The sequence below is a fragment of the Lithobates pipiens genome, unplaced genomic scaffold (assembly GCF_037356315.1).
Source record: "Lithobates pipiens isolate NorthernLeopardFrog02 unplaced genomic scaffold, aLitPip1_a1.2 Scaffold_10, whole genome shotgun sequence".
NCBI classification, from domain to species: Eukaryota; Metazoa; Chordata; class Amphibia; order Anura; family Ranidae; genus Lithobates; species Lithobates pipiens.
The window spans coordinates 159,025,990-159,049,290 of NW_027507686.1; the positions used below are offsets into that span (position 1 = coordinate 159,025,990).

At 42.1% G+C, this 23,301-nt stretch overlaps 1 protein-coding gene across 3 annotated transcripts in view; it reads right to left on the minus strand.

The window, feature by feature from the left end:
* Window positions 1-23,301, minus strand: part of LGALS12 (galectin 12) — a 62,632-nt gene that overhangs the window by 32,244 nt on the left and 7,087 nt on the right. For 2 of the 3 annotated variants that reach the window (XM_077458502.1, XM_077458513.1), the window contains 5 exons: window positions 15,518-15,606; window positions 6,463-6,676; window positions 5,965-6,084; window positions 3,657-3,695; window positions 2,407-2,433 (listed from right to left, as the gene is read on the minus strand). In XM_077458502.1, coding sequence (XP_077314628.1) covers window positions 2,407-2,433; window positions 3,657-3,695; window positions 5,965-6,084; window positions 6,463-6,676; window positions 15,518-15,606 — 489 coding nt within the window. The remainder of the gene's footprint in view (window positions 1-2,406; window positions 2,434-3,656; window positions 3,696-5,964; window positions 6,085-6,462; window positions 6,677-15,517; window positions 15,607-23,301) is intronic. The other variant, XM_077458506.1, reaches the window with a different exon arrangement.

Sequence of the window (23,301 nt, forward strand, 5' to 3'; positions counted from 1 at the left end):
GTGCTATGGGATGTCACTCCAGCTGATCTGCAACTCAGCTGGAATGCCATTACGTTCTGCGCATGCATCGGCACATCGACAGAACACCGGTCGGGAACCTGTTAAAATGTACTTTCGTGCAGCAAAAGTGTACATGGGTCTAAAGGCCACCGATATTGTACCCATAAAGAGAGAGTGTTAAAGAGTGACAGACTTGTAGGAAGAGACCAACCTTTTACATGAAACTTTAATCCAATCCCATTTATGAATAATAAAAAAAAACACTCTTTAAATCATAATGGCAACAGAAACTATCCAAATGACCCTGATCAGAAGTTTACATACCCTGGTGATTTTGGCCTGATAACATGCACATAAGTTGACACAAAGGGGTTTGAATGGCCATTAAAAGGTAACCATCCTCATCTGTGATCTGTTTCAGTGGCGTTGCTGAGGGGGGCAGCCCGCACCCAGGTGACACCATCCTGAGGGAGGTGGAGGGTCCTGGAGGCTGGGCTCTTTCACCGGAATGTGCCAGCATCACGTTCACCCCAAGTGAGACTGTTCACTCTCACTCTTGTTGCCTCCCTTCCATTATACACAAGCGTGGACCTCGACATGATCCAAAGACGCTGAGTGCATGTGCTCAGCGTCATATCCAGAGCTTGTCTTTGGGAAATAGACGTATGAGTTCTGCCAACATTGCTGCACAGGTTTTAGAAGTGTGGGGGGGGGGGGGGGGGGTTCAGCCTGTCAGTGCACAGACCATACGCCGCACACTGCATCAAATTGGTCTGCATGGCTGTCGTCCCAGAAGGAAGCCTGTAGGGATAATGCACAAAAAGGCTTGCAAAAAGTTTGCTGAAGACAAGCAGACTAAGGACATTAATTACTGGAACCATGTCCTGTGGTCTGATGAGACCAAGATAAACTTATTTGGTTCAGATGGTGTCAAGCGTGTGTGGTGCTAACCAGATGAGGAGTACAAAGTGTGTCATGCCTACAGTCAAGTATGGTGATGGGAGTGTCATGGTCTGGGGCTGCCTCCAAGATGACCACTGATTTGCTAAAGAAGTTGAGGGTAAAGGTGATGGACTGGCCAAGCATGTCGCCAGACCTATACCATATTGAGCATTTGTGGGGCATCCTTAAAACGGAAGGTGGAGGAGCCCAAGGTCTCTAACATCCCCCAGCTCTGTGATGTTATGGAGGAGTGGAAGAGGACTCCAGTGGCAACCTGTGAAGCTCTGGTGAACTCCATGCCCAAGAGGGTTAAGGCAGTGCTGAAAAATAATGGTTACCACGCAAAATATTGACACTTTGGGCCCAAATTTGGACATTTTCACTTAGGGGTGTACTACTGAGTTTTGTTGCCAGCAGTTTAGACATTAATGGCTGTGTGTTGAGTTATTTTGAAGTGACAGCAAATTCACACTGTTATACAAGCTGCACACTTACTACTTTACAGTGTAGCGAAGTGTAATTTCTTCTGTGTTGTCACAAATATTTACAAAAATGGGAGGAGAGGGAGAAATTTTTATTTTTTCATATATTATATCTATATATCCACACACACACACTTTTTTGGGTGTTCATGTATTCTATAAGCATCGTTTTACTGCAGTGATCGTTTAGGATCTCATGTCTACTTCAACTAAAGTGTATGTCCAGGTCAAACTTTTTTTTTTATTGGGTTTTGGATTGAGTGGGATAGGATTAGAACCCCTGTTGGGTTTTTATGCCTCATTCATTTGGGCTTACCCCTGCAAAGGGCTGCCTTTGCCCACACGACATGCACAGATTTTCCATGCATCTACATGCCAGCAGTCCCATTCAGGTCTAGTGGGACACACAGATAGAGCCTCTAGTCCCATCACATTCTTTTGGGGTCCTTGAATTGACTCCGTCTGCATTAGATTACACACCCACATAGATGTCATAATTGGACCAGTGCTGTATCTGTGCACTCCAAATAGACATGAATGGGACTGCCTACACACAGATGCATGGATACTCTGTGCATTCCATGTGGGCAAAGATGGTCCTTTGCACAAGTGTATGACTGTGTGAACGAGACCTTACTCCTCTCTGGGCATCTGTCAAAGATTTCTCCTCCCAGTGACAATGGTTTCCCAAACAGAAAGTGAGGGAAAAAATTAGCAATGGCAACACAGACCATAATAAAAATAAATCAAATATTTCGTAGAATAGTAGAAGGCAGGCAGGCTTTCCTTGCTTTCTGTCAGAAAATTAGTCAGTAGATTTGACCCTTCCTCCCTTTTTCCAAAACTCTGATCAAAGGGTTTAGCTGGACAAACACCCCAAAACTGCACTGATTTGAGAAGCCGTTTTAAAATTTAGCATACTGCAGGCTGAATATCTAGTTTAAAAAATAAAATAAAATAACTGTTAAATCCATGTACCTACCAGATCTGCACTGCCAGATTTCAAGGGCTGGAAAAAAAAAAAAAAAAAGTTTGTTTAAAATCTGTTTTAATTTATCAATTTATCTAGTCTCAGCTAGCTTTTGAATACTTGGCAAAAAGCTTTATTATTTCAGCTGAGAACCAACCAACCAACCCTAATGCCTTCCTACCAAGCCCCAGCATCCCTTTAACAGGGTCTTTACACGTGGGCACAATTCTGCGACCGCTATAATGTGTTGTCACATGATCAGGAGCTGGTTCTGCCAGTTCCCCAATTATTACTAGAGACCAGGATCTGTTTTTGACAGCTCATCCACTGTGTTATGAGCGTGCTCTCAGCACCAAAAAAAAACGTTAAGGTTGGCAAAGATGCAAAGCATGTGGTCCCATGTGAATGTAGTCTGAAAAGAGGGTTATAAAAATTGTTGTCACAATGTAGTTCGACTCAAAGAAAAGCTCAATTTTATCTGCATATTTTATTTTTTGGCAGAAACATAATTTTAGTGTTTTTTTTTTTTTTTTTTTAAAGTGTGACATCACGGAATACTATTTGCGCTACTTGAGTAATACTAACAGGTACATTAAACAGTGAACCTGACATTCAGGTGAATCTTCTTGGTGCATGTATTTTAAATGATTGAACAAATCGCTGATTCACCGCCAGTTACTGTTTAGTGGAAGTCACATTCCTTGTTTTTGAAAGATGGCCATTTATTGTTGTGAAACTAGAAATTAGGTAACAACTATAATGTTATTTATTAATATTTTAGGTAGCATAGAATATAAAATATCCTTTGTAAGACAATACGACACCTTGTTTGTTCTTAACGTTATACCAGTATTTTTCAGTCATAAGTAACGACACATTTATTGCTGAATAAATGGGCTAATAGCTAAAATGTATAAAATTGTTTGGGTCCATAAGGGTTGTATTGGTACAGAAAGGCATAAATTATAGTCAAACATAAGGGATTAGCTGAATTTGTATATAAATGAAATATAAATAAATGGGTACATTTTAGTATAACATTTACACAGGACTGAATACCAGTAACTTTCTGCTAGGTCTTGTTGATACACTGCACTATTAGCTTAAACACATTTTCCCATAAGTTTGTGTAGCTCTTGACATACAGCACTAGAAAAGGTACGGTATATTTTTCTGCAGTCTGGCTCCACCTTGTGCAAAATTGCAAAACTACAATTGACTCCAACTTAAATTTTTTCACAAAATATGGTCTTGTAATTTACCGGGCAAAAAGGATATGGAGTCAACTCGTCATGAAAGGGCTGTAGGATGGATAACAATAGAAGAGTTAATTGTTGCAAAAATAAATTATATGTTTATTACACATACACAACCTCAAATATTAGAATTTAGGGGATAGAAAATAGTTCAAAGCATGAGAACAAAAAGGAGAGGAGAGAGCAAGAGGGGGCAAAGAAGGGGAAGAGCGAGCGAAAGAAAGAAAGAGGCTTGGGGGTAAAAAAAAAAAAAAAAAAAAAGGGAACTTTAGTTAGAAAATTAAGTCCTGCTAGATCACTTCAGGTTGGCCCCTTTTTCAGATATGCATGTAAAACATAAAAAATAAGTGTCTATATTGTTTAAAATCTAGTATCACCTTGCTTTATACATTATCCAGTTGCTGTCTATTTTTAGGCACTGCCAAGTTTGTAGAGGCTGAGCTGCTGACAGCCTTAGAGGGCTTACACACTACCGTGAGCATAGCGTCGCCAGTAAAACGCTGCTATTTTTAGTGGCGTTTTACCGTCGGATTTGCAGCACATTTCGGCCGCTAGTGGGTCACTTTTAACCCCCGCTAGCGGCCAAGAAAGGGTTAAAGCCGCCCGCAATAGCGGCTGTATTGCAGTGCTGCCCCATTGATTTCAATGGGGAGCAGCGGTGGAGGAGCGGTAAACACACCGCTCCTTCATCGCTCCAAAGAAGCTGCTGGCAGGACTTTTCTTGACGTCCTGCCAGAGCACCACCAACACTGGAGACAATGGTGCAGCAGTTTGAGGGCGGATTGCAGGTGCTATTTCTAACGCTATAGCGCCTGCAAAACGCCCTCGGTGTGAAAGGGGTCTTAAAGCGGAATTAATCCTCCGATCCTTTACAGCCAAAGAAGCTACTTCTGTTTGATCTGCAACTGCCATGGGGTTGCACATGTGATCAGTTATGACACAAGCCATATGACTGACTCTCGTTCGTGTAATTCGGCTGCTCTGTCATTGAGCTCTATACTGCGTGTGTGTGTGCACACAGGTGTGAGGGGGGCAGCTGAATGTACAGGTATGAAGGGGGCCGAGTGCGTACAGGCATGATCAATTGGGGGGGGGGGGGGGGGGTACAAGATATAGGATCCACCCCATGTGCCAAATGCTCTAGACACACCCCTGGGGTAAAGGTCCCTTTTAAACTGTATTTATTCCCATTCCCCCCCCCCCCCCCCATCATCATGCCTCACTGTATACAGTTTTGTTCCTTTGTGCATCTGTTGCAAAGTTTCTTACCTGAAGATCCTGCCAGCAACAGCACTTCTTGTTGCAGACTGACATTAAAACACCCAATTACAATTAGCAGTAGTGTTATTAGTCTGTCACGAGCATGTCCTCAGTTGGTTGTGGGCAGTCTAACAGAAAGCAAGCCTAGGTGTCAACTGAAAGAGTGCTCATGGCAGATCTTAATGGGATTGCCGGATGTAGTTTTAAACAAGCTTTTGGTTGGCTGCAGTAGACTTTACTGTAATTATTATGAACAGTAAGCCACATTTCCTTGGCGATTAAAGGTCAAGTTCTATGAGGGGCACCATCGTGTCCACTGAGTATTCAAAATGACTGGTTAAACCCACCAGTGCTTTCTTTTTACCATTACTATTCCTTTATACTGGTTTTTGATATTTACAAATGCAGCCATTTTAGAAATTAGATGAAAGGTTTAGCACTGGGAAACAGTTTTTGAAGGAAAAAATAAATAAAAAATAATTGCATTTTATACACAATTTTACAGATCAGACCAAAATGAGGAACAAATGAGGAGGAAAGAGGGACTTTGTTCCAAATCAGGGGCAGTCCCTAGAAATCAGGGACAGTTGGGAGCGATGATTTCAGGTTTGAATTTATTTACTTCAGGTAACCCAAAAAGACAAAATTTAGGTGCCGTTTAGATAGAGAGGTAAAGTCCAACTAGAAGGCTGTGAGTGCAGGCAGGGACAGGGAGCTCATCCTAGCTCCAAGCTGCAGCAATGTCAAAGGAAAAGATTCATAGGTCACACAACATGAAGCAGACCCATGTGCATGAAGTGAGATGAATGGCAGCCTCAGCCTGGACTCCAGCCAGGCCACGTGGCCTCAGAACAGTCATCCACACTACACAATTAAAAGCAAATTAAAATCTACATAATTGTAATTAAAGCAGATTTGAAATGGATGTCTACTACAGAAAAAAATCCCATCTATATGAACCCTTGCTGCTGTTCTTTTTAGATTCTTGATATAAGGTGTTTGAGTGCACTGAATTTGCATTATGTACAGTGTGTCACGACTTCTAATCACTTACATTACTGCTGAGAAAGGAGAGCTCCTTTATGGTGACGTCTCCATAAAGTCCCACAGCGTCCACATCTTTCAGAGGAAGTCGATAGGTAAAATCTAGAAAATGGTGTCCACCAATGCTCACCTGGTATACAGAATAAAGAATCACTCTCGGTTTCATTACAAGAGGAAAGCATCAGACGCCTAGTTACCTTGAAGATTCCAAAGACCAGATGTGTTTGGTAGATTTCTTTAATCCATGAAAAGCAAGGTGTACACAACTTGGAGTGACAACTTTGGAATAACTATACAGGGTACTAGGCCAGTGGTGAGTAAAGCAAGTAGCTACTCTGGACATTAAGCACCAATAGATTTTCATCAGAAGTCAGACTTAAACCAAGCAAAATAATAATAATAATAATAAATATAAATTATATATATATATATATATATATATATATATATATATATTTATATATATTTTTTTTTTTTTTTTTTTATACTTTTTTTACTTTTTTATTACCTTGACCTTGTCTGGAAGGAAGAGAAAGAGGAGCACAAAGGTCTCTCCTTTTTTTAGTGGGGCTCCTGAAAACTTTAATTCATCTAACCAATGGTCTTTGCGCAGGGTGTTGCAGATTACGTGTGCATCTGAAGAAGAAAAGCGAGGGTTGAAATGAAAAGCTATATCCGACCGTGGACGTGTGCTACAACCGCACTGGAAATCAATCTGAAATCTGCAAAGAAAAAGAACATACTAGGTAATGCTGCAAGTTTATGTAAAGATTACATAATAGTACCAATATTTTTTTTAATACACACATACTAGTTTAACCTCTTTGGTATCTGCAATATAAAGATGCACCATGCCCAGGTCAGGGGTCATTTTAATCTACCGTCCTACTAGCAACTGATTTTTTTTTTCCTCAAATGCAGACAAAGTGTGTTAGTGGCCATGCGCTTACCGAAATAAATGGAAAAATAAAAAAAAATAAAAGAAAACTGCTGCCCCTACCTGAGTGGAATGTAAATGCAAAATGTTAAATGAGGGGAGGTGTGGCGCGGTTCTGGGGTACAATATTACACGCCCATATGTGACCCTCCAAATATCCTATTATTATTATATTAAATAAAGTCCAAAATTAAAGTGTCATGTGCATAATTCAAATCCAAAAGTGTGCAAGTGCTGGCAATGCGCACAAGAAAAAATAAATAAAAAATTGTAATATAACAAGTACCCTTCTCAATAGTACTTCAGCGATAGTCTTTTTGTATGAAATTGATGCATACGAGTATCACTGAAGTACTATTTAGAAGAGTACTTGTTATATTGCATAATACACCTTTTTTTCTTGTTGTGCGCATTGCCAGCATTTGCACACTTTTGGATTTGAATTATGCACATGACACTTTAATTTTGGACTTTAATATAATAATAGGATATTTAGAGGGTCACATATGGGCGTGTAATATTGCACCCCAGAACAGCGTCATACCTCCCCTCATTTAACATTTTGCATTTACATTCCACTCAGGTAGGGGCAGCAGTTTTCTTCCCCCCCCCCCCCCCCCCCATTTACTTTGGTAAGCGCATGGCCACACACCATACCTACCTCCCCTTATTTAATGTTGATTGTCTGCATTTGCCAACTGTCAGGCTGGGATGTTACTGACAGCTCCAATCCCCATTAATGAATGAGTACCAATCAGTAAGGTTCCAGGTCATGTGATCATATCAGCTACACACAATGATCACATGGTTAGTTTGTAAACAGTTGTCAATGTAAAAGGAAAAAAAAAAAAAAAAAAAAAAATTAGAAGTTTATATATTTGTCACCTTAGAATAATATATATAACCAAAGTATTTATGAAAGTAAAGTAATTTTATGTAAAAAAAATAATATTTTTATATATATATATATATATATATATATATATATATATATACACACACACATATATATATATATATATATATATATATATATATATATATATATATATATATATATATATATATATATATATATATATATATATATATATATATATATATATATATATATATATATATATATATATATATATACACACATATACATATACACATATACACATATATACATACATACACATACACACACACACACCAATTCTGCATCATCCCTTCTACAATTGGGAATGTGCACCAGCAGTGTTTACATTTCACATTTTGGAGAAAAACAGATAAACTTTATACTGTACATGGGTGAATTTTATTAAATGGTCTCCCACAGGTAAAATGCTCATAAAAAATGTAGTCGTAATGCAAAAAAAAAATAATTACTTTTTGCCCCCTCAGAAATGCAAAGCTTTACTGTGCTTAATGAACAGTATTGGTGTCAATAATTAGTGGTTATGTTATGGAGAATAGGATGGGGAGGGGGGAAGAGGATTCAGTTGTTTAGCAAAAGACAACTGGGCAAGGCTGACACAAATTTGGGCAAAAAAAAAAAATGCTGTGAGTTGCCAGTTCACAACAGGGATTAGGAGCAGAGTACATTTGCTGCAGATTAATAAGCGTCTTTCTGTACTCTACTGGGATAAAATATGGGGAATGCACTGCAGAGATGTACGATATACCTTTTATTTTATCCTGACATACTGTACAGTTTAACCAGTTGCTTATTTTATGCTAGAAACAGAAAAATAAATAAATAATGTTTCTTTAGCAGAGTACACAGTGCACAGTGCAAGAGTAGCAAGCCCTGTCCGTCTCCTCTCTAAAGCAATTCCCAGCTATCACAATGACAGCAAGATTTGTACAATAGTACAGCAGTGTCTGTAGAAACTGCTATCAAAAGACAACAATTTAACAGGGTCCATAAACATTATTCAAAAGAACACATTTAAAGATACTAAGTAATATTGTATAAATCAACCTCACGAGTTAATTTTTTTACCTTTATATCTCTTAATTCCACCCCTTGGAGTTCAGTACAAGACAAGGACTTGATCCTTAGACCATGGGTTATATACTGCTACCTTCAGATGATTGGACACTGGCAAAAGCTTTTCTAGGACGGCCCCCAGGTGTATAAACCAAAAATTCAGTGCTACTACCCATACATCACATAGATAGCGGAGCTCCCAGGTGCTCGACCCACAGTCGTTGGCTGAGTAGGGAAATTAAGAAAAGATGATCCGCACTCCAGTGATTGCTCTTAAAAAATGTAGTATTTATTAACAAGCCACAGTGACCAAACGCAAATAAGAAAGGTCCCCAGTATATCCATATAACCCCACCCACTCCATGAGGCTCCAGTTTGTTAGCACAGAAAGGAGATCCCAAAGGAAAAAAGGGAAGGGACCCGTGTCCTGTACTCCAAGATATGACAATTACAGGCAATCAAAATGCCCATTATCTTAATTGTACAGGACAGATGATGTTATTTTGATGAAAACAGGAGAAAAGTTGAAAGCAAAAGGCACATTGGGGCTGAAGCACAAATCAGATGAAGTCCAAACAGCCACCTAACATTGACAATCGACATGGTTTAGGCAATGTGAAGCATAGGGATCAGGTGGTGGCTCTGAAGAAAGAAACAAAAAAGGGAAGGGAGGGGTAAAAAAAAAAAAAAAAAAAAAAAAAAAAAAAAAAAGGTAAAAAGGGGAAGCCAAGGCAGAACTACAATTGCCAGGGGGAAGTTAGAAGAGGGCTCTGTTATAATCTGTGTGAGTAAGAGTACCTGAATAAAGGCTTCAGGAGGCATACAGAAGGACACAGTGGGTGACAAAGAAGTGCAACTATGTAACTTTTTGCAAAGAGTGTGCAAGGAGTTCAAGAGCCAAGATGTTAGGAAGAACACATAAAATAGGCCAAAACAATACCTTCCAGGGTACTAAGAGCTAGGCGTTTGGAAAATCCAAACAGAAGAAGTTGCATGACGAGGAATACGTTTTAATATGTTCACTATCATCACACTAGAGAAGAACTCCATATGATACATTTCAGAGTATGAGAGAAACAATGTGCACGCCCCAAAGAAAGAGGGGCACTCTAATTATAGGTTGCGATGTGCCCAACCAGTGGATATTAGTGAATATCTGTTGCTCATAGACCTGTGAAGATGAAGTGAAGAATTTTAAGAGGCAGGAAAAAAAAAATTAAAAAAAAAGGGGGAAGGGGCCAATTTTTTGTTGGAAAACGTGAGGGCAGAAATGGCTTCTCCACCCACGAAAAAAAATAAAATAAAAAAAAGGAAGGAGGCAAGAATAGATCAGAGCAGATTCTGATGGTTGTATGCCAGGACGATGTGTTATGGCAATAAGGAGTAAAAAAAAAAAAAAAAAAAAAAAAAAAAGTCTCTAGATAGTGGAGCTAACCTACCCATGTAGTGTGGACAGTTCTAGTAACCCTAAGTAGAATAACCAATTATGTTGCTTTTGCCATTGTAAAAATAAAAATAAAAAATGCTCATATTAAAAAGACAGGTGACCAGGCAGAAGGCTAGCTACTGCAGTAATTTAGACAACTTTTTTACGGCTATGATGAGACGAGACATGTGCAGGGTTTTGAATGTCCTTGCAATTCTTCTATGGCATCTATGCAGAATAACAAAGCAGACAGCAAGAGCTGCAATCTTGCAGAAAGAACAGGATAAATCAATACCAAAGTTCACTGTTCTAGTCCAGTTCGCTGGTAGAGCGACAATAGGTGGCAGCAGGGCTGAACCTGCCAGGGCAAAGGAGGAAATCAAAAGACACTCCAGTGCCTAACAACTGAATCCTTAAGGAAGGAATGGCCTCAATAGGAACAGTACGGTAGATTAATTATTCACTGCAAGAATGCCTGGGTCCACAATAGGACCAATTCATGTCTTTATGAATTCCTCTTCCATAGGGTACAAGGCAATAAACATGCCAGGAGTGAATAATCTCTCAGAGTTAAGCTATTCATAATTTAAAGCCCAATTGGCTTGATCCAGAACAGGGAAAGTCTTTCTGGATATTGCCTTCTTTCTTGTGCTTAATGAAATATGTGGAGGCTGTGCAGAACTGTGTATTGATGCACTGCATCAATCTATGCATTCACAGTACCCAGCATATGCCACTATGCTGAACAATTAATTTCATGAAAATCTGGTGGTGAAAAATCTTTAGCAGACACTAAGATGTTAGCATCCCTCTTGTTTTCTGCAAATGTAGGTGAGCCAATCAATTCAGGTTTTAAAGCATGAACAGTAAGGGGAGAGAGGCAAAAGCGTGTTGATGGGCGCCAAAAGCCATGATTTCCAGAAATGCTTGCCTGGAATAGACCAGCAAGACTTTGCTCCAGAACAAGGGTATAGCCATTAACTTGAGGAACTTTGAATGTACTCAGAGCCTGCCACGGAATGCTCGCTATTTGGCCCATATGTTCCAATTCCCAAGTGCCTATAATCTGTCACTGCAAAATGAGGATTTTCCCAATGGGTTACTCATGGAATGGATATGGACTGAAGGAATTACAATAACCCAGGGGCTGAGTTCCTGTTGCTGTGTTCTGAGGCATCATGCAACAGGTGAGACCGGAAATGCTCAGCTAAGATGGCAGCCAAAATTGCGCAGTTAGGAGTCCTATAAGCACTGTGTCACAAATACACCAAATTTAAATGGGTAAAAGCTAAACGTTACCTACATCGTTTAATAAAATGAGACAATAAGAACTAGCTAAAAAATAAAGATATGCAGTTTACTTCACAACATGTGCCTTCATAACCAGTGGCAGCCATAAGAGGCGCAGGGGCATGGCCCCCCAAGGCCACACCATGTATGTGACTGTGCGGGGCACTGGACCAATAGGTCTCTACCAGGTCCATCACCCTCTCACAAGCATGCAACCACATCCAGAGGCCCCAATTGGCCAGTTACATATTGTCCTCGGCTCTGCACCCCAAACTTTCCCAGCCTGCAATACCAGCAAAAAGGCTTCTTGCTTCCCAGCCAATCAGGACAGGGAGACTGTGTTAAAACATGGCACTGGGCACCTACAAACTAGGAAACCTAGAATACAGCTGCCTGGCCATTAACAAATGTGAAATCACAAAGCGCAGACGCAACATGAAGTGTTTAAAAGTCAGAATGCTAAAAGAAGGTACCATCTTATTAATACTAAAGTTTCTCTGAACAGAATGTCGAGTCTCTGTAAATAACAAACGGGATAATTTTTTTATTTTTATTTATTTATTTATTTTTTTTATACTGCATTTGAAATTTGGTAGACAGTTAAAGCATCAGTAACAGTAAAGTGTTAAAACTGGCTGAACACACTAACACTTTTCTCACTGTCTGTGCAGGACATAGTGGGGCCCCTAATTGGGTACTGGTGGGTCTCTCTGTGCCCTAGCAATATTCCTCATTAACCATTGCGGCTGCTCTAAAGATAGCTTAAGCTATTACCCCGTTTCCCCTAAAATAAGACCTAGCATGAGTGTCGGTGATGGCTGCAATATAAGCCCTACCCCCCAAATAAACCCCATCCTCTTTCCCCAAAAATAAGCCCTACCCTGAGAATAAGACATAGAAGGACTTTAACTAGGGCTTATTTGGGGGATATGGCTTATATTGCAGCCATCGTCGACAATCACGCTAGGTCTTATTTTAGGGGAAACAGGGTAGCAAACACAACATCTGACTAAGCAAAGTCAGGATTTCGAAAAGATGCAGTGGCGGCCGATCCAGAAGGGGCATCCCGAGGCCCCAATTGGCCAGTTTCATATTGTCCTTGAGGGACTGCGCCCTCAGCCCTCCCAGCCTGCGATACCAATGAATCAGCTTCCGGCCAATCAGGACAGGAAGACCCAGAACCCGAAAAGAAGACAGGGTCATGACAGAAGCCGCAGTGCCGGGCACCAAGGGAGCCGTGACAGCTGGAGGGCTCTGTCGTAGGGTGAGTGCGGACCTGCAGGGGACTGCCCACGTCCCCCCAGCATCAGCCTCCACTGTTCATAACTGCTTGTGTCTACATAGTGTACAGTAGACTACATGGTAGAAGTAATGATCCAGCAAGACCTGTATATCAAGGAACTGGTAAGATACAGGGAAACCCTGTCTTACCTCGTCCATGCTTCTTGTCACATCCAGGTTTTCATACTTTGCCCGTAACAGCGGGCATACCTGCGAAGAGGTCTTCGTGCCATAGGAATGTACAATGGCCTTGGACCTGTGTAGCACCATGAGAATAACTACACTAGCTGCACCATATGTCAAGATGAGCCTGAATGCAGGATTAACATTATGGTTAATAGGAATATATTTTTTATTTAGCTAGAATGACACTTTAAAAAGTAACTCCACCTTTGTTGATTAAAAAATAAAAATCCTTTGTGAGTGATCTATGAATATTGCAGGGGATTTAACAAAACTTTGTAGCAGAGTCCTGTTCTTAATAAAAAGCTGTTTAACTGCCTTTGGTAGACTGATTCCTGAAATGGGAGTGTCTTTGTTCAATCTAATCAGCTGATACACTTGCAATGTTAGAATGAAAAAAGCTGCAGTGTCTGCATCCCTTTAGGAATAATTAACCCTTATGGAGTGTAGCGCACTACCCCCTTGGGAGCTGCAGTGTTGTCCATTACCTTTTTGTCAGTTAGCCCTGTTTTTCCTGCCCCATGCAATTTCAGAACACCAGACGACTTTAAAGAAGGTTATAATGCTTTATTCTGGGTAAATCAATGAGCAATTAAATGGATGATATGAGATGCCCCGTTTTCTTATTGTATTGGCATATTACAATTTACCCCTGGTGACTCCCTCCTGCTCTCAACTTTTGTTTCAGAACTTGAACATTTCCATTATAGACCGGCTAGCATCACTCTGAATAATACGTTGAGGTTAGACGTAAAAGTCACAGGCCACACTTCCTATTTCTATGACTTTTGTCATCTAGTTTCCATCAGTCTTGGAAAATGTATAACACTGTAGTCCTTGGACACACAGCATGTTCACGGTATAGCAACGCTGGGTTGCACTCCCTTTGCCCACTCCCAATACAGTCCATGTTACTTACAGAAAGCCGATTTCCAGTTTCCTCTGTCCGCTTGACTCCTACTTCCTCCTCCTTTGATGTGTGCTACATCCCCACATGGGACGCCGGGCCCCTTAAGTTCTACATGGTGACTTTACTCCAGAGGCCAGATGTGAGCCGACCTGGACGACTCCTCCGGTTGGCTAGCTCTGGGGTCTCTGAACCCCCAGGACTTCAAACCTCTGCCAGAGGCTCCGGGGTCTCTGAACCCCCAGCCCTCCTCTCCTGCACACCCTTGTCTCTGTTCCTCCTCCCCTGAGCATGTGACCCCCCCTTTTTATATGAGAGACAGTCATCAACCAAACAAAATTAACTATTGGTCAATTCTCTCACATGGGTTTCCTGACACTCAGGCCTCAGTCCTTCCTCTCTTTCCAGTTCTACCCACTGTCCAGCAGAGGAGGTATCCCTGAGCCCAAGTGTAGGTGGTCACACCCCATTCTACACTAACATTCCCCATCTCCAAATAAATGAGCAGGCCTAAGAAAAAGAAGAACAAGGCCCTGGCCAATTTTACCTACACATAGCCTATCCAAAAAACAAAAAAAACAAATACACACACACACACACTAGAACCTACCTATACTTAGGGGGCGCTACAGGAGTATGTCTCAAAAATAAATTACAATATGGACAGTGTAGCAATTGTAAAATATATTTTTATTTGCTATATTTTTTTTCACAAAAGAAGAGTTACTGCTGAATAGACAGGCCCATAACAAATGTAATGTCTGCTCTGGTCTATAAGGTGTATATACAGTAGGTATGAGAGCTGAAGTGGTTAAAAGAACTCTTGCCTTCAAATCTTGAGTAGGCCATACATAGATCGCAATTCATCTGGTTCAGCAGAGACCAACCAAATGTCGATCCATGTATGGGCAGGGTGGTGGTACAGAAGACGATCTTTATTTTGACATTTGTACAACCAGCCTGGTCGGAATTTTACCGCTCGATTGGTGCCGCTGGCTATAGCCACACTGCAGTCTGACAGCAGGAACATCTCCACTGATGTCAGAACACAAAAGGCATAGCGGGAGAATGAATTCCATATTGATTGTGGTTGCATTAAAAAAAAAAAAAATAAAAAAAAAAATAAAAAAAAAAGAAGAAGGAGGAGGGGGGGGGGGGGGGGGTCAAATAGGATGAATTTTCTATGGGCTGCTCTATGTTAATGAGCTAGACAATCAGATTCTCTGCCAGCTTTCTCTTCTGTGTGTTGCTGTTGCAACTGATCTGGAGGACAGCGGTTTTTGTATTATTCAAAATGGATCTCCAGACAAAAATGCCGATTTATATTTTGAACAGTGTAAAAGATTTAGAACAAACCATGACAAGTCTTCCAAAATACTAGGAGCCATCCCCAAAAGCTAAAAATGTTCAAATGGTTAAAAGTCATTTAAAGACAATTTTTATACTTCTAACAGATTAAAGAATCCAATCCTCGCTTTCATTTTATGACCTGAAGCCGATATCAGTAGAAGATACAAAAGTCAAGATAAAGACAAACCTCCAATTGTAGATCATCACATACCTTGTTGCACTGATCCCAGCACTTCCTTGTATGAGGATCATACGTCCAGGGCGGAGACCCCCAAATATTGTGCATGCATACGGGATAATCTGCACAAGTGAATAATAAAAACCAAGCTGTCAAATGCTCCAAAATACTTCAGGAAACTGCACTACTGCTATGGAACCAAAATTAAAGATACACACCAACATGATTCCAAGGACAGAAATAATAGGATGAGGCTATGGCATACCCCCACAATCAAGTGGGACCAGTATTTTGTACATTTCTCACTCCCCTTGGTAATATATTACCCCAGGTATTGAGAAAGACATCTTTGCATTACACTCTCGTGCATCTGGTGGTTCAATTCATTTCAAGTGGTAGTAAAGGTTACAAAAAAAAAAAAAACCCCCCGCAAAATAAAAGGTATGATATATTGTACATATTATGAAATACCATCTTCACGCGGTCTTCCTTCTGGGTTAGCAGGCTGCAACCTGTTCAATGGTTGAGCCACGATGACGTAACGCATTAGTCACAACAGTGGCTTTGAGCTCTGAAGGAATGGCACGGATACCTGCTGCACGTTTAGGAGCTACTTTACCAGTAGGTCAAAATGAAAATTCAGGAGTTTACTACTACTTTAATTTTCACTTACGGTAATCAATTGGCACTTGTTCCACTATACACTAGACCAGATGTTGGAAATTCTTTTTACAGAACTTTAATGTTTTGTAACATTGAAGAATTAGCAGGTTAGAAATATTGTGCTAGCATTAATTTTTTTATTGCTTCTTGACCAATTGACTGTCATAAATCAGGAGCCTTTTTTTTTTTAATTGACCAACCAAGTTCATATTCTTTATGAACTTATGTTTATTTTAAGTTTGATGGCTTGCGTTATAGCTTCAGTCATATAATATTTTTTTGTGCAGACCCAAGGTTACACACTTTACCATATATTATAATGAATATTACAACATTGATTTTCACATTGTATTTTATCAAAATTGGGTTATATATGGTTGGAGGGTATATCAGTTGTCACATTTGGTAGCATTTATTTTAAATGATATATTGTATCCTTTATAAAACGGGGGCTACTATTAGTTGTGTGTCTAGACTTGAAACATTTCGATTATGAGTTGCAGTCCCACTTCCCACTCGGTATGAAAGTGGAGAGGGACATAAATGCTTTTATTAACCACTTAAGAACCAAGCCTCTTTTTGTGATGTGTTTACAAGTTAAAAAGTTTTTTGTTTTGTTTTTTGCCAAAAAATTACTTAGATCCCTCAAACATACATTTTTTTTCTAACACCATAGAGAATAAATTGGCGGTCGTTGCAATACTTTGTTACAACGTTTTTGCTCAGTGGTCTTACAAGGGCACTTTTTTTTGGGGGGGGGGGGGGGGGGGGGGGGAAACAAAACACATTTTAGAATAAATTAAATAAGACAACAGTAAAAGTTAGCCCAATTTTTTTTATATTGTGAAAGAATGTTATGTTGAGTAAATTGATATCCAACATGTCACACTTCAAAATTGCGCGCGCTCATGGAATGGCGACAAACGTTTACCCTTAAAAAGTTCCATAGGCGACGTTTAAACAAAAATTCTACAGGTTGCATGTTTTCAGTTATAAAGGAGGTCTAGGGCTAGAATTATCGCACTACCGATCGCAGAGATACCTCATAAGTGTGGTTTGAACATAATTTTGATATGCGAGCCCTACTCACGTATGCGTTCGCTTCTGCACGCGAGCTTGGCGGGACAGGGTGCGTGAAGTAGAAGTAGAAGTAGAAGTAGAAGTAGAAGTAGAAGTAGAAGAAGAACAGGACCTCTTAAATATGAGATCTGGGGGAAAAATAAAAACCCAGTGATTTAATACCGCCAAAAGAAAGCTCTATTTGTGTGAAAAAAACAAAACAAAAAAAAACAAACCTTTCATATGGGTATAGTGTTGCATGACCATGTGATTGTCATTCAAAGTTTGAGAGCAGCGAAAGCTGAAAATTGGTCTGGTTAGGAAGAGGGTTTAAGTGCCCAGTGGTCAAAACAATTTCAAAAACGTTATCACACTATGTGGAACCTTTTATCCCCCCCCACTTCTTGGCTTCATCATGTGAATCTCCTCTGGCCGTCCTCTCTATCTGAACCATATTTCCCCTTTCATTGTGAACACACTGCTGACCAGTACCATTTAAAGTCCTTAACATGATTGCGGCCATCTAGATCGTTGAAGGTTTTATATCCTTGCTTATCACTACAAGTCTGGTTGAATTAAGAGGTATATGCCCCTTTAAGTACATTATCTCCGTTAAGCCTTTATGCAATTGGTAGCGGTCTCGTCACAAGATTTCCTTTTTCAGCATGTGTTCATTGAGGTTATTTGCCCTAAAGAGGTCTTAGAAATGCTGATCCACTGACATTTGATACCAGGCCTCTTTACGCTTTACTACAGCTCACATGGTGGACTTTATCACATGTTTGTTTAGTATCGTTGGTTATATACTATTTTTCACTCTTTAATATATTAAAGCACTGCATTTTTTTCTTTTGGGTATTTGTGCCGTTTGTCTTCGGCTGTGCTGGCTGCTTAAACTTTTCACTATATAACAGCGCAGTTTATGCTTTTGAGCGAAGTAAGGAGTGCCTAAAACTTTCCCTTTCTTAGTGAGCTGGGTGAAGTAATTAGGGACAAGTGGAGAAGAACTCCATGCTTCCCAAAATGTTAAAGCTTTATCTATTCAGGGAGGAACAGGTTAAACATCTGGAATCGACACCCCTGGTGGATGCTGCTGTGATGAGGCTGGTCAATGTGTGATCCTTCCTCTGGAAGGCATGCCTTGGATAGGCAGATGGTCTCCAACTTTAAGCCAATCTACCGAACGGCAGGTATGGCTGCAAGCCAGTCCTAGCCCTAGCTGCAACGTCCAAAGCCATGGAGATCTGGACGGATAATGTAGATGAGACACTCAGAAATGTCTCAGAAAAATTGGCCAGAAGTTCACCCATTCAGGAGCAGAGATTGGCGTCTGCTTTCCTGGGGGAGGCTTCCCTTGACGTCATCCGCCTGGTGGCCCCGGTTATGCCTTCAGCTGTCATGGCCAAATGCGCTCTGTGGCTCTGCCCATGGTCAGTTGGCCGACCCAGAATCTAAACTGGTATGGTGCTGAATCCCTTTTGAGGACTCCTCCCTCTTCAGCAACAAATTAGATAGCGCCATAGCACGGGCAACAGGAGTCAAGTCAGGGTTCCTCTTGCAGAACTGGTGTTGTCAGAATCAAGAAGGCTGAATCCAGAACGTGGTAGAGAGGCACGTAGCTATAAGCCTGGATGCAAATTTGCTAGATCCTGAAAGTGAAGGCAGTCTTCTTTAAATAAACTCACCGAGGGTGGCTCCGTCGGTGATCGGGAGGCCCCCAAGGTGGGGGCTCATCTTCTCCACTATCAGCATGTCTGAGCGGCCTCAATCCAAGACTTCTGGACCGCCAGAAAGGTATCCTCAGACAACGCCTGGTCCTTTAGCAGCGCTCCCAGCCTCCAGTTTGTCCCCACGTCTCTTCCTCCCTCTGAAGAAAAAAAAAAGGCAGATTCTGTTGGCCTACGTAGAATCCCTGATAGAACACAGGGCTGCCATTCCCGTTCCAGGCAATGAACGAGGCCAAGAGATTTACTCTCCTCTCTTCTTGGTTCAAAAGAAGAATAGCGCATGGAGGCCCGTCATAGAATTGACCCACCTAAACCGCTTAAACGAAAAAGAGGTTTGAAATGGAGACACTGGCAGGGATCCAGAAGTCGATCCAATTAGGAGACTGGTTAGAATCTATTGATCTAAAAGACGCTTACTTCCACGTCCCAAGGGCAGTGGATTTTTATTAGTTTCCCTGGTTTGCCATTGGTCAGCTTCACCTGCAGTTAACCCGTCTCCCCTTTCAGGATTACAACATCTGCTTGCGTCTTTTCAAAAAGTCTTATTGGCCTTCATAGACGTCCTGAGAACCAAAGAGATCCCTCTGCACCATTACTTATGTAGCAGTACTCCCGTGAAGTTTGTTCATCAAGTTTTGACAGATGGCTCCTCTTCCAATCCCCCATGCAAGTACATGACACCAAACAGTCAGAACTCTGGATTTTATAATGTAATACATTTATTCTGGGTATAAAAATCGGTGGGCTGTTCAATAGGGTATATGAGATGCCCCATCCGACCCCAGTTTTAGGTCAAGAAAGGGTACTAATCTGTAGCCGTAGCTTTTGTTAGATAAGTCCCTTAAAGCTATCTTTTCCTGATTCCAATTCTCTTAGGTTCCACTTCCAATATGGACAGATAGGCATCACTCTAAATAATGCTGTGGATGTTGACCCCAAAGTCACAGGCCACACTGCCTATTTCCATGACTTGTGTTGTCAAACTCCCCTCAGTCCTGGAAATTGCTTGATACTGTGGTCCTTGGATACACAGTAGGAAGTTACTGAGTGGTTCTATTGGGTTGCATTCCCTTTGCTCTCTCCCAATCAACAGTCCATGTTCTACTCACAGAAAGTTGATTCCCAGTTTCCTCCTTCCGCTTAGTTCCTACTTCCTCCTCCAGGTTATCTGGTACATCCCCGCATGGGACATCCGATCTTCCTCCAGTGCTACATGCTGACTTCTCCAGGGGCCAGAGGTCAGCCTCCCAGAACTCGCCACTGGCTATCCTGCTTCCCAGATCTCTGACCTCCCGGGTCTTCAGCCTCCTTCCAGAGGCTCCGGGATCTCTGAACTCCTGAGCCTCCGGCCCTCCAACGCTGTCCTCCGGAGCATGTGACCCCCCTTTTTATGAGAGACCTCCCATTGACCTTAGAAATTAACCATTGGTCAATTCTCTCACATGGGTTTCCTGCCACTCAGGTCTCAGCCCATCCTCCCTTTCCAGCAGATTCCACTGTCGAACAGAGGAGGTATCCCTGAGCACAAGTGAAGGCAGCCACACCCCCTTCTACTCGGACACTCCCATCCCAAAATAAACCAGGCCTAGTAAAGAGTAGAACCCTGGCTAAAAATTTACCGTCTCTTACTCCTATATTGTCAAAAAACAAAACAAAAAACACCACACCACTAAGCACCTACCTAAAAAAAAAGTAGAGGGTGCTACACTAATGCTGCGTACACATGATCGAATTGGCTGGTGGAATTGGTCCGGCAAACAATCTGTTGGACTTAACGAACGGACTTGGCCACACACGGACACTCCGAAAGTCCGGCGATTTCTAACGCGATGACGTACAGCATGTATGACAGGACTAGAAAAAGGAAGTTCAATAGCCAGTAGCCAATAGCTTCCCTCTCGTACTTGTTTCAGAGCATGCGTCATTCTTACTCCATTCTTGAGTCAAAACTACTTTCTAAGTCCACCGGACTTTACGATGAAAAAGTCCGCTGGAGCCCACACACGATCAAATTGTCCGGTGGACAATTCAATCATGTGTACGCGGCATTAGATGATCTTCTCCTGCAGGCTAAAAAAAATAAAAAAGGAGGAGAAGGGGAGGTCAACTTCTGGAGCACAGGGGTCAGGTCATCTCCACTCTCCAGGATTTCGGGTTGCTCTTGAATTCAGAGAAAAGTCCCCTAGAACCATCACAGCCCCTCAGAGGTCATTTTGACACGGCGAAGGGCACCGCCTCCCTACCCAAGGAGAAGGTCTCAGTGGTCAGAGATCGGATTCTTCTGGCACTGTCATCATCCTACCTTCATGCCCTCCAGTGTCTGAAAGTCAGCGGCACCATGGTGGCTACGATACCCATGGTGAAGTGGGCACAGTGCAGGATGCAACCCTTCCAGAAAGGATTCCTCCAACAATGGTGGTCAGACCAAGGACCAGCTCATCTACCTGACATGGGCCATGAGGACTTCCCTACTCTGGTGGCTCAAGCGGAAGAATCTATGCAACTGTCACTCCATTGCCCCCATTATGTGGGTCACAATGACAACGGACACCAGCAACAAGGGCTAGAGTGCTCTTTGTCTAAAAGGAGGTGGTACAGGGCTCCTGGGATTTCCCCTCTCGAGGAATAGTGTCAATGTTTGACACTAGCCCTCCGGCCAGTGCTCCAGGCATTTTGCCATTTACCAGCAGGTTCCTCTGTGATGCTCATATTGGACAACAGCAGCAGTAGCTTACATACAGAGACAGGGGGGACTCACAGCTTGTCCCTGTTGCAGGAGGGACACCGATTACGACCTGGGCACAGAAGAACTTGGTCAACATATTGGCAGCATATGTACCTGGGGTCCAGAATGCTCAGGTGGATTTTCTCTCATGAGTCAGGCTGGCCGAGTGGGCTCTACACAAGGAAGTGTTCGAGTGGGTCTTAACCCTGGAGATCTCTCCAGAAGTCGACCTCTTCACGTTCCCGTGCAACAAATTGACAAAATATTATTCAAAGGCTCCATGACCCTCAGGCCTACAGGGTGGATGCCCTCCCAGATCAATGGAAGTTCCGCAGGGCCTATGCCTTTCCTCCAGTTACTACGGAGACTCAGGATGGAGAGAGAGTGGAAGTGGTCACAATAATCCCTTACTGGCCCAACAGGCCATGGTATCCCCTCCTGACACTTCTCAGCTATCGGGACCCAGGTCTCCTGCCCTTCGGGCCAGACCGATTGTCTCAGGGCATGGCTCAACACCCCTGCCCGGCTCACCTGCACCTGAAGGCCTTGTTCTTGAAAGGGGAAGGCTGGAGGCGTTAGGTTGTCCAGAAGAAGTACCAACTGGGTCTATGAGCAGATATGTGCAAAATTTCCCAACCATATGTTTTCCAGAGCCAACCTGTGCCCCAGTGGCCCAGGATGTCCTAGGGTTCCTGTAGTCGGGCCTAGACACGGCCCTGTCGGTCAGCTCCCTCTGGGTATAGGCGTTGGCTATTTCTGTTTTCACTGGAGTGTCATGGGCCAGACACTTCCTTGTTCGTCAATTCTTCAAAGGGGATCTCCCATTTTTCCTCAATTTCTTCTCACAACTTGACAAGCCACTCAAAATTACCTTTTTTGGTAGCCATAACAGCTAAAGCCCCATACACACTATCAGATTTTCTGCTGATTTTTGTCTGCAGATTTACCAAAACCATATAATGTGAGGTCAAACCTTAAGAGTTTCAATTTGTATGCAATCAGGCAGGCCCTTGCACTACATGGTTTTGGTAAATCTGAAGGAAAAAAAAAAATAAAAAAGGCAGAAAATCTGATAGTGTGTATGGGGCTTAAGAGACTATTCAAAATCTGAGCCTTGGGTTCAAGAGAGCCTTTCCTGACTTTTTTTCCCCAGACAGAGTGGTGCCAATTCAGATGCTGGGGGCTAAACCCAAAATTACCTCAATCTTCCTTGAGAATCAGGAAGTTGCATTTCCCACCTTTAGATAAGCCGAAAGCTCGGAGGTGCATCCCCTCGATGTGGGGGGGGGGGGGGGGGGGGGGACACCTTGAGACAATACCTGGAGGTCATGGCTCCCTTTGGTCAGTCCGAGTATCTTTGTCCTCTTCCAGGGGAAGAACAAGGGGCTGTGTGCCTCAGTCAGATCCATTGCTGCTTGGATTGTCCAGTCTATCCAATGTGCCTATAAAGCGAAGGGCTTGCACCTCCAGAGGAGGTGACAGTACATTCAACCAGAAGTGTCTCAACATCATGGATGGCCTCGTGACACGTTGCCCCCGAAGTAATCCACAGAGCAGCCTCTTGGTCTTCAATCACCACATTTATGTCCCATTACTGTGTTGAACCAGCCGCAATATCTTTTGTTAATTTTGGCTTACGAGTA